Here is a 16,980-nt window from a genome sequence, read left to right as displayed (position 1 = left end):
AGTATCTACAAGCTTTGCTTGTTCTCGGGCTTTGCTCGTAGAGGCTCGATTTGGGCAGTTTATCAATTTCCACTCAAGGACAGTCAGAGATTTGTCCCGAAGCCATTCCAGCATTTTCTCGGGTCATTGTCATGCTGAAAAGTGAACCATTGCCCCAGTCTCAGGTCAAGTGGGCACTGGAGCAGGTTTTCTTAAGGACCTCTCCGTATTTGGCTGCATTCATCCTTCTCATAATTTTGACCAGTCTCCATGTCCCTGCCGTTGAGAACGCTGTTCAGCAGACATAGTGTTTGGAGTTCTGCCCAAAGAGTTCAATTTATGTTTCATCAGATCAGAGAATCTTGCCAGAAACAAAAAACATCCAGTGAGCGGCAGTTAAGTGGACTGAAACACCTTGTTGATGAGATACGACAGAGGAGAATGGCCAGACTGGTTGGAGCTGACAGAAATGCTACAGTAACTCAAATAATCAAGATTTACAATTGTGGTGAGCAGAAAAGCATCTCAGAATGCACAACATGTACTACCTTGAGGTGGATGGGCTACAACAGCAGAAGACCACGCTGGGTTCCTCTCCTGTCACCCACGAACAGAAATCTGAGGCTGCAGTGGGCACAGGCTCACCAAAACTGAACAGTCGAAGACTGGAAAAATGTAGCCTGGGCTGAAGACTCTGGATTTCTGCTGAGGCAGCAGATGGTGGGGTCAGAATTTGGTGTCAAAAACATGAATCCATGAACCCAACCTGCCTTGTGCCAACAGTCCAGGCTGTTGGTGGTGGTGTAATGGTGTTGGCTCACTGTGGGCCCCTTAGTACCAATCAGTCATGGTCTGAATGCCACAGCCGGTCTGAGTATTGTTGCTGACCATGTGCTTCCCTTCATGGCCAAAGTTTACCATCTTCTAACGGCTACTTCCAGCAGGATAATGCTCCATGTCACAAAGCAAAAGTCGTCTCAAACTGGTTTCAGGAACATGACAATGAGTTCAGTGGACTTCAGTGCTCCCCCCAGTCAACAGATATGAATCTAGTAGAACATCTCTGGGATATGATAGAACAGGAGATTTGAAGCACGAGAGTGCAGCTGACAAATCTGCAGAAATGATGTGATGCAATCAAGTCAACATGGACCAGAATCTCAAAGGGATATTTCAAACATGCTGTGAATCCAGGCCACGAAGAACTGAGGCTGTTTTGAGAGCAAAGGGAGGAACTACCCAGTATGAGTATGGTGTTCCTAATAAAGTGCTTGGTGTGTTAATAAATATATTTTATAAAATGTTGATTGTTTAATTCAAAATTAGTATTATATAAAGTTTTCATCCCTTCATTTTACTGTAGTTACTAGGTTAATGGGGAAATTTTCTATGCTACAACATGTTCTACAACATGTTCTGCTTTATCTTGAAGTTTTCACCATGGCCCATGTAGATGTTGTCATCCACGTGGCAGCAGCACAGTTCCACTACAAATATTTACATTTAGCAAACCATAAAAAGCTTTGTGTGTGTGTGTGTGTGTGTGTGTGTGTGTGTGTGTGTGTGTCCAGCATTTGTTACCTTTGCTGCCAGTCAAAGAGGAGATCTTCCTGGGTTTGGCTCTGATGTCATAGATGATAGGGTACTGGAACCAAGGGATCCTACAACACAGACACTAATGTCATGGCACAGGTAGTTCCGGTAAAATGATTTGTTTAGGGTCTAAGAGATTTAATTACCACAGTGTCTTATTTGCTGTGCCAGCTACCAACTGGCTACAACATAAAGTGAAAGCCTTGATTGCCAATGAGAAAAAAAGGATGCAGGTCTTCCTTGAACCCTGGTGAGCTCAGATGAATGTCCATAGTGGCGTCACTCTGCAGTATCACTTACTCAACTGTGTGGTTGGGTCAGCCTGGTCCGATCCTCTTCTTGGGATGGCAATTATACACTGAGCTCTGTGTTTTTTGCAGATCATTTAGGTGAACGAATAGATAAACAAATAGATTGCTAGCTATTCTTTGCACATCACTCACATGTGTTACTCTCCTTCCCTTTGTGTCTCCCATCAGACTGGATCATATTACTAAGACCTTAATTTTTCAAGTTGGCAACCAATCAAAAATGACAAATGACAAATGATAAATGACAAACGGTGACTTTTTATTCCCTGTCCCAATAAAAAAAAAAGTTATACTGCTGCAGCATCTGGCTCTATTTGAGTACTTGAGCATTGGCACACTGGAACTTTGCAGGGAAATCTAATGAGTTGTGGTCTCAGTAAATCACTATCTTGTCACCACTGGTGACATAAACCTCAAAATGATTCACAGCCCACACCAAGACCAAAGCTTCTTTCTTAAAAGCTGAATATGCCTACTGTCACTTCTGTAGCTTAGTGGAATGGTATGCAACTTGTCCTTTGTGACCACCCTCGCCAAGCTATAGTAAGAACAGCTCAGACCCCCAAATCACACACATCCACAACACTTGCTTTACTTTGCATTTCACCATTTTTCATCATGGTGAATTTTTGTGATTGTGCAGGCTGCACAAACTCAAGCTTGTCAGGAAATTAAGCCCACAGTTTTCCTAACAGGAGGAGAAACAGAGCTAGCTTTTGTTCCTGGATGCATTTTGTGCAGGTGAAGAGACATGACTTCACTGCTGCATCTGTAAGGAAAAATGTGGTTGTGTGCAGTGCTCATTTTAGACAGGAGTATCATATTCCAAGTGATAAAACGGAGTTCAGGATGGGGTGTCAAAGCCAGAACCATTTAGACTGATAGCTGGTGCAGTTCCTTCAATACACACAGGTGCTTCATCAAGTCCATCATCAGCAGCAGCCCCTGGTACTGCCACTACTCAAAAATTCATCAGAAATTCAGCTTAGCAAATTGTGCAAGTCTTGTTTCCTAACTGTTTGCTAACATCCAAATTAGTCAGCATAATGATTTCAATAATGAGATGCAACTTGTAGTAAGTAATTATTGTTGTAAAGCAGTTTAGCTATCCTAGAAAACCTACCAGCCGATTAGGTATAATGGCTAATGATAGCTAGTGTTAGCATTGTAGTTTGTAAAACTTACAATTTGATAAGGCATAATTGGTCACTTCGGTGTGCTAACATTAGAAACCTGAAGTCTAGTTACATAGCTTTGTGACTTTTTTCCACAGCTCATACATTTGTAACTTTCATGTGGTTCTGGGACATACATCTCTCCACTTACTCCTCAACTGCCATCTGTGCTTCACTGTTGCTCACAGTGCAACCTCAAAACTTTCAATTGTTCATCAGATAGTGTAAATACACTCATATGTAGCATTGTTTGTACATGTTCTACAGCAAACAGATATGTCCACTCCATGTACATAATGTAGAAGGGCAAAATATAAGAAACACCTCTCAGTATAATGCAGCTCAGTATACCTCTAAACCAGCTATGACCTCAATAATTAACATATAATTGAATTAACACATCTCAGACCGAATGTCAACAAAAACCGGACATTATGAACTTTGTAAAGGTAGATTTTATTGTAGGCCTGTTGTATTGAATTGTATTAGATTGTACAGGTTTACTTAATAATGGCAAAGTATGGTGATGCACGTTAAGGACATCCATGAACACAACATTCCTGCTTTTCCCTGCTGTCCACATCCACCTTTGGTGGAAGAGGTAGGAAACAAGGAGTTGCTGGAACCAGGTACAACATGCTGTGTGCAGTATGCGGCTGAAAATATTAGTGGTCCAATTTTCAGTGTGCTGTTTGGTACTTGATATATTTTTGATTCCAGTGTGCTCCGGCCATAAAATATTCTGGTAAATGTCCATGATCAGCAACATATAGCCCAGAGTGTGCTAAGAATTGCCTGTGTGGTTATAAAGGAGGCACATCACACCAAAATCTGTGCTGAAATAAATGACAGGTAATGCTGCAAAATTACACGTGAACTAGGCGTTGTAGTAGTCACACCTGATAGTGATTGTACAATCATGTCTTATCAGTGTACATAATAAATGCATATGTAGATGGTTCATGTAACGTTAGAACAATGTTTCATGAAGGATCAACAATTAATCAGCAGAGTGTAGCTACTAGAACAGCATTGCTGAAGGATGTTCAGCAGATGTTACTATAGCCTCACTACAGACATTTCACTCCCTCATTCTCCACTTTTCACCAAAGCACACTGGGTTCTCTTTCCTTTGGATACAGAGTAGGTAAATATCGTGTGATCATGAAGAATCAGTACAGCTAAAACTAATGTAGTCTAACACAGCAACCCAAACCTCACTGATATACAGTCCTGGTTGAAATTATTGGCAGTACAGAATTTAGAATATCTTCAGAAATCAATGAAAATGAACCAATTTTGTATAATCAAAGTATTTTAATAAAATGTCCAAGGTTACTGAACAAAAGAAAATAAATAAACAAAACTTGCATAATAGAGAAAAAATGCAAACACAAAATGTAACCCAGACACAATTATTGACACCCTTCCTTAATATTTGGTTGCAGAACCTTTGGCAACGACGACAGCCTCTAAACGTTTCTTGTAGCCATCTAGAAGCTTCTTGCACCCGCCTGCTGGTAGTTTCTGCCACTCTTCCACTGCTGTGTGTTCAAACTCTTAAGTTTGCATGAGCCCTTTTTGCAATGGCAGATTTCAGCTCTCTCCATAGGTTTTCAGTGGGATTTAGGGTCAGATCTCACTGCTGGCCAGTTTAGAACAGTCCATCTTTTCCTTTTCAACCATTTCTTTATGCTGCTGGATGTGTGCTTTGGGTCGCTGTCATTCTGAAAGACCCAAGAGCTTCACCTCAAACCTACTTTTTTGATTAATTTCAACTGGGACTGTAAATGGGGCAGACAAAAAAAAAAAAAAAAAAAAAACACCTCTCAGTATTACACAATAGAATTCAACTGAACCACAAACTGCAGACCCAAAAGGGACCATAAAGTTGAATCAACACCACACTTAAAACAGTTTTAACGAAAAAAAAAATGGCTCATGGCACTTTCCAGCCATAGAGTTACAGTATTCTCAATACAAGAAAAATTTGGTTTTACAAATTTTCTACATGTTCTCTCTACTTCTGGGTTTATTCACATCTGTACAAAGTGTGACCTGCATTATCTGCTTTTCTACAGGCTTCCGTTGGCAGCCCTGCATTTCAACCATAACGACAGCTAAGAGGTTGCCTGAACCAGTGACAGTGATGTATGTTATGTGGTTTGCTACTAGGGCTGTCAACGAATATTTTAAATTCGATTATATAATAAATATATTGTAAAATAAACAAACATTTGATTGCTAAAAATAAGCAGCACTACCATGGCTGTCTGCCTGGTGAGTTCTGCCGTGGGCTATGAATGCACTGCATGATGGACAGGAGTCACAAAACATCGCTTTCATTGATTGAAAATGTAATGTAGGTCAAGCTGAAAAAAGGTGAATAATTAAAACGAACACACACACACACACACACACACACACACACACACACACACACACACACACACACACACGCACACACACGATACATCATGGGCAATTTGGGGCTCAATATCTTGCCCAAAGAAAAATGGATACCACGAACCTTCCGGTTAGTGGACAACCCGCTCTATGTCCTGGGCCACAGTCGCCCCTTAAACAACATTCGCCCCCGTAACATTCCCCCGTTTGGAAATACTTCAGATTTTGGTCAACCTCTAGATAAAGTTGTATGCAAGCTATGAAATCTACAGTTAGCCGACCATTCCAGCACGAGCATCCATTCTGAAAATATTCACCCGAGTAGGTATGTCGCTCAATGTTGTTGTTAATAATCAAATGTCATTTTTGGCCTATTTTGACAACGCTATTTGCTATCCCTGCTACTGCAAAGGTGGCTATGTAATCCACCCAATCAGGAATGTACGGTTAGTAATTTCAGTCAGTCCCTAAATATTATTTATTTTGTGAGTCAGTGCATGAGTCAATAATACCAATGAATGTAATCTAAACATCTTTTCCCTTATGCATGGGCCCTCAGGAAGTCCCTATTAGAGGGCTACTCCAGATCGCCAGAGGCTCTATAAGAGAGCAGTACTGTCTTATCCTCCACTGCACCTGCCCCCCCTTCTAGATCTTGCTAGAAGATCACCAAGGATGTAGCACTGATATTGGGCTGCATGAGTACAAAAGGTGTAGGGGAGATGACATCTATAGATAGCACTATGAATGCGGGTTTTGTATACCCAAATGCTGAATGAAAAGATGACTCCCAGTCTCAAGAAGCTTGTCAGGAGAGGAATTTTTCAACATGAAAAAATAGAAGAAAAAGTGAAAACTAAAACCTGGCCCAGTATTTCCCCTGAACTGAACAATAAAACACCTTTGGACTATTTTAAAGCATAAGGTAGAACAACAAAACCCTTCAAGAAAAGAGCGGCTGAAAAGAATCATCTGTAAAGAAGCAGAACATTTCTCCACAGATTTGTGCAAGACTGGTATCATCCATGCCGAGGAGGATCCAATCTGTCAACAAAAATAAAGGCGGATACACAAAATATAAAAAAACAGTAAAAAAAAAAAAAAAAAAAAAAAAAAAAAAAAGAACCTCTCCTAATGAAGGGTATACTGACTTTTTTTGCATATGCTTCTTTAATAAGGATCTTTCATTATAGTTGTAATAGTCAAACATTTCTGTTCTTCAAACTGAGTGGCTTCATTCTTCTTGGGCTTTCGCTAAAAACTGATACAATTGTATTAAATGGAGAGTATTTGTAATTACTTAACATTTTATTGATATTGACCAGGGATGTACTCAGTTTGGAAGTGTACTGTACATATATTAAAAGTTCTAATGTTGTGTTTTGAGTTTTGGTGGTGGGGCTAATTCTAAGTTTATATTTGTATTGCAGGACTGGCTTTACTGTCTTAACTGCATTCAATGAATATAATAATATACTATTGTATTTACATCGGACATGCTTGCTATTAGTCCAAGTCTGCTGCCTTTATTGTTTGATATATATCTGACCTGAGCTGCATTAAAATTTATTTATACAATAGGACACACCTTATGATTGTAATTAATTTTGTTGATTGTCTCCCAAATGAGGCCTTTCACAAGCTTTGTGCACTCCTTCTGGAAATTGTGCTCTGATGGCAGACACAACACATCGGGGTAAGGGCTTTCCAATGTGCCTGCCCAGAAGGCCACAGGCCCAGGGCACAATCTGCCTGTAAGCTGTGTAGCAGTACTGCCTAAGGATATGGAAACAATACCTAGAGTTAAGCTTTAGTCTTATTATAATCATCAAATGTGTAATATAGGTAGCGAGGATGTAAATATGGGCAACTTGTATAGAGTAAAATTACTCAGATTTAGTTTGAATATTTTTAGTATTATAGTATTGTAAATTACAACACTATAATACCAGCAATTTACAATTTATCTACATATAAATTACTTCTTATCTGTTTTATTTTAAGTTCACACTGGTAAAGTCAGCTTTACATATAAAAGACCAAGTATATGATTTAAAAGCAATGAAGTCTGGGTTTAGATACCTGCTGAATACTCAGTGTTCTTTATTATCTTGCCTTGGTCCACTTGGCTTTTATTCCAATTGTAGAGAAAGGATAACTGGAAGAACTCAACAGAATAAGACATTATGTCTGCCCTAAACATACTCATGTATACTCTAGTATACTCAGACATGTTATATCAGGTCTGGATGTGAGATTCTCCATCAGGGCCCTTAAGACTTCCATCTCCCTGCAACACATAGGGCCTTTCTCAAGTGTATCCTCCCCACATCTCCGTCACAGAGCAACTCTGTTTTTAGTCACACTCACAGCTGAATGAAGCACCCTTCATTAAGGGTGTAGGGTATAAATACAGCACCAAGCTTCAGGACCAACTTCCGTCTCTCCATCGGAAACAGGTACTGTACTAACTTTCATACTAACAGTAGTGAAGAAAATGTTTTGGTCAGAAACATCATCTCTTTTACACAGCATTAATAAATTGGCTACAAAAGCAACAGTGTGGGCAGTGAGGTGGCAGACTGATTACATTCACTCCACAGTAGGCTTAAGCTTGTGTAGAAAAATAAAACTTACTCCCAAGCTTTTTTGGTGGCATTTCTTTTTTTTGTAAACGACTTCTTGTTTTGAACTCTAATGTTTATAGGCTGCTTGGTTTTGGCAACAGTCCCTGTAAATATAGGCGTACAACTATATACAAGTAAATGAAGACGTCTATCGTTTTCTAGGTATGTTTGATCCTAGTTACAATGTCACCTAAAGTTGTTGACGTCTCTATGACAATACTGAATGTCTATCTTAGTTTGAGCAGTCGAACAGAACTAGCATTTTTGCAGGGCATCTTCCATGCTGAAAACAACACAAGTGTAGCACGTAGTCAGTAAGACAGTATCAATATAGACTCGCTGTTGGACTCCCAGCTAATTGGTTTGGGATGGCACTTAATGTGGTGGACCCTCCAAGTGAACGCGCAAATGGAGTGGAAGTGGGTAGGGAGAGGTTGTAGGTGGTGCTTTGAAAAAGGGCCATACTCTCCATAGCTGTGGCTAGGGGCTGGCATTTCTGACACTAGCACCTATCAAACAAAATGTTCATCAGGAATCAGCTTCCCTCTCCTGGGTATATTCAATATAATCAATAGTCCTGCAAGTATTAGACAACCAATACTAGCATTGTTTTAGTCTGATATGTGATAGCAAACTTTATAATATTGTGATGTGAACACAAGTGACCCGCGTTAGCTAATGATAGCTAAAAGTGGTCACAGACACCTGCATAGTTCTCCACCGGTTCTCCTCACACCCCAACTAGATTTCTCCCCGCTGGCTGATGACCTGCAAGATGCTCTTTAATATCAAAAGCTGGCTCAGCTTGCCACAATGCTATCATTGGTTTTGCCATATTTCTTCCCCAAATCAACTTCTTCCTGCTATGCAGCAATCCTGATTGACTCCTACTTTTTGAACCATCTAAACTGTGCAGGGGTCATCTCCTCAATTCCCAACTGGACTCCTCAGAATCAGTAGCCATTATGCCAAGGTCACAGTTGCTGATTCAAAAAAAAGCAACACCTTTGAGCGTTTTGCGGACATCACTATCAAAACTGCAACACACACTGCAGAAACGGACGTTTTACAAGCCACAAACGACCAACCACTGTCAGCAACGCATATTCACAGTCCTAACAACTATTATCTCAAAAGAAACAAAGAGCAAACAAAAAATAATATATCATTTTCTGACTGCTTACTAGCATCCTGCAGCTAATGCTTATGCTACCAATGAACAGCAGCTTTAGCTAACAAAATAAAACCCTGTTTTAATTAACACCAGTCAAGATCGCAGATATTTACACAGTGGGGTCCAAAAGTCTGAGACCACTCTCCCATTCAAGTAATTGGGAAGTTGATCTCAGACTTTTGGGGGTTCCTATTAATTGTTCATCACAATCTCTATAGAAGGCTGCTGGCTATCCACAGCATGTCACTCTCATGCGTTCCTCTCTCTGCCCTAAGGCTGGCTCATATTACATAAGACTGGCCTTCCTGAGGTTGTAAACCACTCAGAAATGACAAATGGCAAATTGTGACTTTGACAACAGTTAAAGCCACGAGAGACAACAGACTGACCAGTATAGATACTGGAACAAGTGAGTTTATTAATTAATCGTTCCTACCTGAAATGTAGCCCTTCTGCCAGAACAGTGTCCATCTGCATCCCTCCAATCCTGTTGAAGATGATGGCTCTGTGGCCACCTTCCACTGCTCTCACAAACACAAACACACAAAGAATATCTGATTAATATATGTGAAATGTAAGCACTGGGAAGGTTATAAAATAGCATTCTGAAAAGTTTTGACATGTTGCAGTTAATGACAGCTATTAATGATACTATGATCAAGATTTGACTGAATGATGTAAATATGACACTTCCAAAAATCTCCAGACCGAAAACCTCCATGACCTTAAATTTACTACCCCGCTTTTCAGTCTGAGAACCATCTAATATTCCATGAATGAAAAGTGACAGAAAATACAAACACAGCAGATTCAGGAACACGAGACAATCTAAAAGGGCAACCTGTTAAGAGTGTTTCTTTAAGCATTTTTGACGTCTGTCAATTGCCTGAGTCACGGAAAAGATACATCTCCATATCAAATATATCAATTCACACCAACTCTGACACACCCATGTGATGTAGGGCATGGAGTCCAATACAACAACCCTACAAGATAGAAATACCCTCATCACATCCTAATCGGTTTTGTTGGAAAATGAGCAGTGTCTAACATTCTGTCTGCATAATGACTTGGAATGTGTCTTTAACTGCTTCTGTTTTTCTATCAGCATTGTGTCTTCATTGTCAAATTGGCAAACTTGTTTCCTAATTTGCATTTTTTTTAATGCAGCAAACGTGTTCTGTATTTGCTTGAATTTTCTTAAGTTGCATTATGGTTATATGTCTCTGCAATTATCTAGGTTCAGTGTCTTGCTCAACGATTTTAATATAATATCAGGGAGAGTCTGGGATCAAACCAAGAAACTAAAAATTAATGACTTGCACTCTCTACCAGATGAGATACTGAAACCCAGTAGGTGGAACTCTGACTGTGCGAGAGGAACCACATACAACAGCCAGCAGTCAGTGGTGTTTTCTAGTCATCTTAATCTCCTTGTAGTTTTTGTTGCATATCAGTGACATCTGAGGACATGAACTGCCTGCTTTCATCTGTCACATATGGAGAGCTTGGTGTGAAAGTACTGTATACGTGTGTTTACCTGTGTAGGTGGCTTCTTTAACGCCATATGCCAAAGCACCAGCTCCAAGCAGCAGCTTCAGTCCTAATCCTGCCCCTCTGCCACCAAATGAAGACATCCGACCTGCCAGATCCCTTAGATGCTGGAGAAAGCGCTATAGTTTGTGTGTGTGTGTGGGGAGATGAGAGTGAGAGAGACAGTAAAGTAAGATTATAGTCATGTCCTTCCAGGAATGTGTAACTCTAGAGTAGCACTAAAACCATTGGTCAGGTAATTGATTCACTGATCATTTATCAAGCAAATATACAGAAAAAATAGATGTAGTTTCAGTTTTAGCTGCTTTTCTGTTTTACATTAGTGTAAAATGAGTATCTTTGAAGAGCTGAAGACATTACTTTGAAATGAAGTTCTGAGCTTTATAAATTGGTTGATCCAAAACAAAAAAAAACCCCCAAAAAAACATGTTGTTTAATTATGAAAAAAAATCATCAACTTCAGCCTAACAGCTACATAAAAGGGCATACGGTAAAGTCAGTTCTTGAAAACAGCAACATATAGCAGTATAAGACACACACACACACAAAAAAAAATTCTGCAAGTTCATGAGACAAAGGAAAAAGTTGAGACTGAGAGACTTATATTAGCAATGTGTACCAGAGAAGAGCCAAGCTAGTTTTTAGCATTGCCTCATATTAATAGCAGCTGTTATATCAAGTCCATCGATCCCTCCATTTTCTGCCACTTTTATTAAGTGGATTATTACTATGTACTGTTAAGAGTTCATGTCAACACTAAAAGCATAACTATTCCTTAAGAAATTGTTACATGTAACTGTGGGTTTTAATCATTTGCCTTATTTCGTGTCTCATTGATCCCCCTTTTTCTGGTCAGCCAGAAATCGATCTGGTCCACCATCATGAAGGATGTCTTAATTCCATTATTTCTGTTCAGAGGAGTGAAGAGGCTGCCCAGAGGAGGGCCAAGCAAGGATACAAGAGACCATCCTTAGCAAATGTCATTGGATTCTGCAGCTGATTGGACCGCTCTGGTACTATATTGCCACAGTTTTATACCAGGACAAATAACAGGTTCCACTCACTAACAATTTTAGATTTTGTTTGTGCTCTGATTCCATTTATTCAAAACTAGTGGATCTTCGCTAACTGTAGGTCAGATTAATAAGGGAAGCATAAAACAGCGTTCAACTTTTCAGCTTTGTTCTTTTTATTGTGCCATTTACCTGTATCATTGATAATGACGTTACAGTCAGGGAGCCCAGGATTATCTTGACTTTCGGAGGTAAAAATCACTTCATTAAATATCAGTTTCTATGAGACTAAAAATCCCTGTGTGACAGGCAGAAAGTATATTTTGACATGTAATATCTTTATATAATTTCCATTTTACCTAAAACACGTACACTACTAGGCATGGGCAGTATCTATGTATTCATACATTAATACCTTCCCAACATTTCACCAACAGTATATGTATTATTTAAAGAAATAAAGAAATAAAATATTATTATTAATTGTAATTATTTTGAAATGAGCCCTTAATATCTACATAGGGAGTGGGTCCTCCTCCATGGAGCCTACCATGTTGCATCGCCATGTTTCTACAGTAGCCCAGAACGGACAAACTAATCACTGGCTCTAAAGGGGGCCTGTTGCGTTCTTACCTTACCTGAACACTTGGAAAGGTAGGGGTGAGGAGAGGGGTATTCAGTTATCTGCAATTTGCAACCTCACACATAGATGCCACTGAATCCTACGCACTGGACCTTTAAACGGGGCCAACTAAAGGCAATTGTGGGACGTTTGGCTGCAAAAGATATAAAATATATGCCTATGCAAAAAAAAAAAAAAGTCTTAATAATTTAGCCTGATGGCTCATACTTTGGTTTAGCCAGCCACTGTAGGTCTACAAGACCTAGTCATCTAAGTTTTTTGCCAAGAAGACGAACATTTACTTTGTCCAGCATTAGTTGCTTAAAGTAGCAGGGTGACTGTGTTCCCCCTTGTGCTGAATATTCGTTCAGATGCTGCACTTGAAGCACACATGCAGAGATATTTGCAGGTCAACCTGGACAACAACAGTTTTATGTGTGATCTGCTTTATCCACAATTTTTTTGAAGCAAATAGCGTTAACAGCATGTTGCCTGTCTCACCTGTATCACTGGAAATGAACCCAAAATGTTCCCAAACAGGGAGTCCTGTATCCCCACCGGCCGGCCCGCCTATTCTGCCAGTTGTCTATATCATGGCCGACCTCTGGTGGCGTAAATTGTGCACTACATTACACATTAGTAGACACATCTGTGTCAGTTTATTTAATGCATGTCAGATTAGTGCAATGAAACTGCCCAAGCCTATATGCTATGTAATTATTTCTACAAATTACAAGACTTTCTCACCATAACTGGGATTATTACATAAAGAATTTACAAGCAGAATATCAATAAATGCACATGCAATAACTAATAAATAAATTATGTTTTGCTGGCTTGAGGTGTCTGAACACTATCTTTACAAACTGTGGTCTTTTCACAGTATAAATAGCTTACTAGGACTGCAAAAAGATTTTGCAATTAATTGCAATTTCTATTGAATGATCCAATATTGATTTTTACAATGTCATGATGTCTGCATTTTTCTCAGTAAACATGTACACCTGTGCCAAATGTTATGTGTATGCAGTGTATGCAGTTAGGACTGCGTGATGTGTAGAATGTCGTCTGTGTAGAAACTGAGTTTTTACAATGTGCACAAAAAGGTTATTTTAAGTTAAAAAAAGTAACAGTTGAAAGCTGGCTTTATGAGCCACCTTCAGTCACAAAGTTTACAGGATCGACGTAACTCAAGGCGACTGATATAGCCAGCTGACATCGACATTACTTTAACTTAAAATAACCCAGGATAGGACAGGACTCTGGCCATTTCGTAGCTAATTTAGGGACTGCATCTACAAGAGAAATAGATTGAAAAAAGACCCTGCACACCGATCTGAGCTCTTGGTATGTGTTTGTTGAAGAGATATTATCTCTGGCTACGAGACGTGAAGCCATGGAAGTCGATTGAACAGTGTGTGGATTCTACTTCGTTCCTGCCGGGTAGCTAACACTAGCTAACAGCTGTCTGCAGATATCAAGCTGATGTCTTGTCAACACAAACAGTGCAGTGAATGAATCACTGAGCAGACTTTCAGCTTCTATCCGTCTGTGCTCAAACTGTTCATTAAAGTGGACATGCTGTACTTAGTTGAATCTACTGCTGCTGACAGTCCATGCAGAGCAGTACGGGACAGCTTTTATTTTTTAAAATATGCCGAATGACGCCGCACTTTTTATTGGCGCAGGTTTTTTTAATTATTCCTGCTCAACTGTTTTGCACATGTAGACCTAAAAAAATATTGATGTATCATGTTTTAGTAGTTTTTGCATTTGCCAAGGAAAACAAATCCTTGGTCCACAGTTTTATAACCGGGAAATGTGTTTAGAATTTATCCTGTATCCAGTGGACTCCCCCCAGTCAGTTAGAACTGAAGAAGCCTCTTGGATGAGAGGTGAAACGTCTTAAAGAACCTCCAGCAAATCCAGCTGCCTTCGTACAACACTTATAAGCACTTTGCTCATACATATAGTTTTATATTCATGGAAACAACAGCGTTGCTCATTCGTTGAATGTAAAAGAAATTTAAGTTCCCAGGATAAATTATGAGAAGAGCTTTACACAAAATTGGTATTTATCTGATGTAACTGAATCATCAAGAATCAAATAGAAATGAACTGATTCTGGACTTTGTGAATCAAAATCAAATTGAATCGAATCTGGAGATCAGTGCCAATATCAAGCCCTACGAAATACAGGTTTCTAATAGATGTGCAGATACTTATAAATCTGTTTTAAGAGGGTGTCTTTAAGGGGAAACGTGCAGGAACTGATATTTCACATTTACTTTTGTATGTTGGAGGACATCACTACACCACTGCGCTGACAGTAGTAACTATTCACCATTATTATTATTTGGACAGTATTTCACATTATCTAATTAAACACAAACTCCATGGCATGCAGAGCTGTTAACACCTGCAGACTGACAGGTCATCCGGCTGTGTCGTCATCATCAGAAACTGACATCACTCCAGATGACGGTTTAGAGGAAAGGGTGTTTCGGCACTGTTCCAATGGCCCCTCTTACACTCACAGGCAAGTGCTCCCTCTATGTCTGTGAGGGCCCCAGACTGTCCTACTGTCCTAATTCAGCAAACTGTTTGAGGGCTCAGTCACGGACTGTTAGAGCTCTTTGTGCACACTTTCTACAAGTCCACACCTCTGCGGAATTTACTGAACGAATCCCTCAAGGCACACCGTTGTGATGTTAAAACAGCAATCACAGTGAAATTGTGCATTATAAGAGAGTATAGAAATGGAATGTGCCGGCAATTTCCTTTTACTTATAACCACATGTTGTTCACCAGCACTGTGTGTGTAGCCTAGTTATTTGTCTTATTATGGCAGGATTGTGACTTAATATATGTGGACTTAATATAACAGAACAGTTTTTACCAATCGACAGGAAGCAAACAACAATAGTCCAGTTCATTAAACCAAAGAGTCTGAGATACTGTATCTGCCTCACACTGTACAGTGCATAACCGTGTCTCTGTCCAGGTAACATGATATCACAAAGTGCTGTTACATTCATTAAAACAGCCCACACACCCTCCCGCATTCACTCATACTTAAAGTGGTGTCACCGGTAGGGTCGACTCAGGTCTGTAAGGGTTCTGCAATGGGGGGGGACTGGGCCCTCGTGTCAATAAAAATGTTTCCTTCTCCTCAACTCCTCTCCTCTTGCACCCATTCCACACATAACGCGAGGATAAGAGGCCAGTGAGGGGAAACGAGGAGACATTTAGGACAGATGACACCTATGTGTGCGGAATATTTACCGGTCTGGACTCACCTTGAAACTGACTGAGCTAAGTGAATGAATAAGCCACGGCTTAGTGCCCAGGTCCACTGCGTCTCTGTTTACACCCAGCGTAGAATATTAGTTTGTTAACAGCCGGCAGCAGTCGCGCCAGGTCATAAAATACGACCTTGCTAATAAGGACGGCTGACTGCGAAGTTTAGCGATGCTTGAGCTAGCAGAACAGTTAACTAATGCGACATGCTAACTGAGCTAACCTGGCTAATATTTACCAACGCTTTCTTGACTAAAAGGTAGCTGGTTGTTGTGGTTAATGTTAGCTCATTAAAAGACCATTAAATACTTTAACGGTAGATAAACATGCATCAAAGAACCGCAAAAAAAAACACTCTTTAATTAAAATAATGTAGCATTTAAAACGCTTACATTAGGGTCCTTGCTCGCCATGCCGCTGCACGTCGAACTCCAAGGTCGAGACAACACCCCCTACCCGTGGACCGCAAAGTCTACTGGGATACGTAGTTCTTCTTCTTCCGACTTTCCGGCAGTCTGTACACTGTAAATCGTGACGCTGCCCCTCCACGGACAATGAATCGCTGTTTATCCCACATTTTTCCCCAATGCGGTCCAGTTGAGTGAGGACGTTTTAAGACAGCTCTGCCAATACAACTTGTCGGGCTGTTTCCAAATCTTTCACACTGACATATATAAGATACATATATAAGATTTTCAAATAAGTTCCGGCAAATGACGAACTGAGCGCACGTTATTTTGTTAGTTTCTAGTTTAGAATCTCGTCCTTCTTAACGCTAAACTTGACTTATAGTTACTGATGTGCAGAGACTTTTTCAATTTACGTTTTTCGCGCCCCTGTTTGTGATACCTCCGCTGTGAACGGGCCTCTCTACCATGCTACAGGAGCCTCGTGCGCAAGCGAAGAACGACGCTGTGGCCAAACGTGCGGGGTAACGCGCCCAAGACATAAAAGACTCCCAAGTCCAAAACTCTTGGTCTGGAGAGAGGTCACAAAAAAAAAATCAAGACAGAGAATGGCAGCCGCAGAGAGAGAGAGAGAGAGAGAGTCCTGGAACTGGAGCTGGAGCTGGAGCCTGGAGTTTTTAAACTGCGCGGGCTAAAGGAGCGAGGAAACGTCGTACACATTCTGGTCAAGATCCACAGCGCTGAGGAGTCTGTACACCTGCTGGGTAAAAAAAAAAAAAGGGGGGGGGGGGCTTCAGAGCTCGTCCCTGACGCCTGACC

At 40.3% G+C, this 16,980-nt stretch overlaps 1 protein-coding gene across 1 annotated transcript in view; it reads right to left on the bottom strand.

The window, feature by feature from the left end:
• The window catches only part of phb2b (prohibitin 2b), a 30,366-nt gene extending 14,092 nt beyond the window's left edge, over positions 1-16,274 (bottom strand). The window contains exons 1-4 of the mRNA XM_040128450.1: positions 16,147-16,274; positions 10,806-10,938; positions 9,702-9,786; positions 1,561-1,640 (exon numbers count right to left, since the gene is read on the bottom strand). Coding sequence (XP_039984384.1) covers positions 1,561-1,640; positions 9,702-9,786; positions 10,806-10,938; positions 16,147-16,167 — 319 coding nt within the window. The 5' untranslated portion in view covers positions 16,168-16,274. The remainder of the gene's footprint in view (positions 1-1,560; positions 1,641-9,701; positions 9,787-10,805; positions 10,939-16,146) is intronic.
• Positions 16,275-16,980: the final 706 nt, after the last annotated feature.

Source organism: Xiphias gladius, chromosome 6 (genome assembly GCF_016859285.1).
Source record: "Xiphias gladius isolate SHS-SW01 ecotype Sanya breed wild chromosome 6, ASM1685928v1, whole genome shotgun sequence".
Taxonomy (NCBI): domain Eukaryota; kingdom Metazoa; phylum Chordata; class Actinopteri; order Istiophoriformes; family Xiphiidae; genus Xiphias; species Xiphias gladius.
Note: the sequence above shows the minus strand (reverse complement) of the source record. Positions and strands in the feature narration are given on the sequence as shown.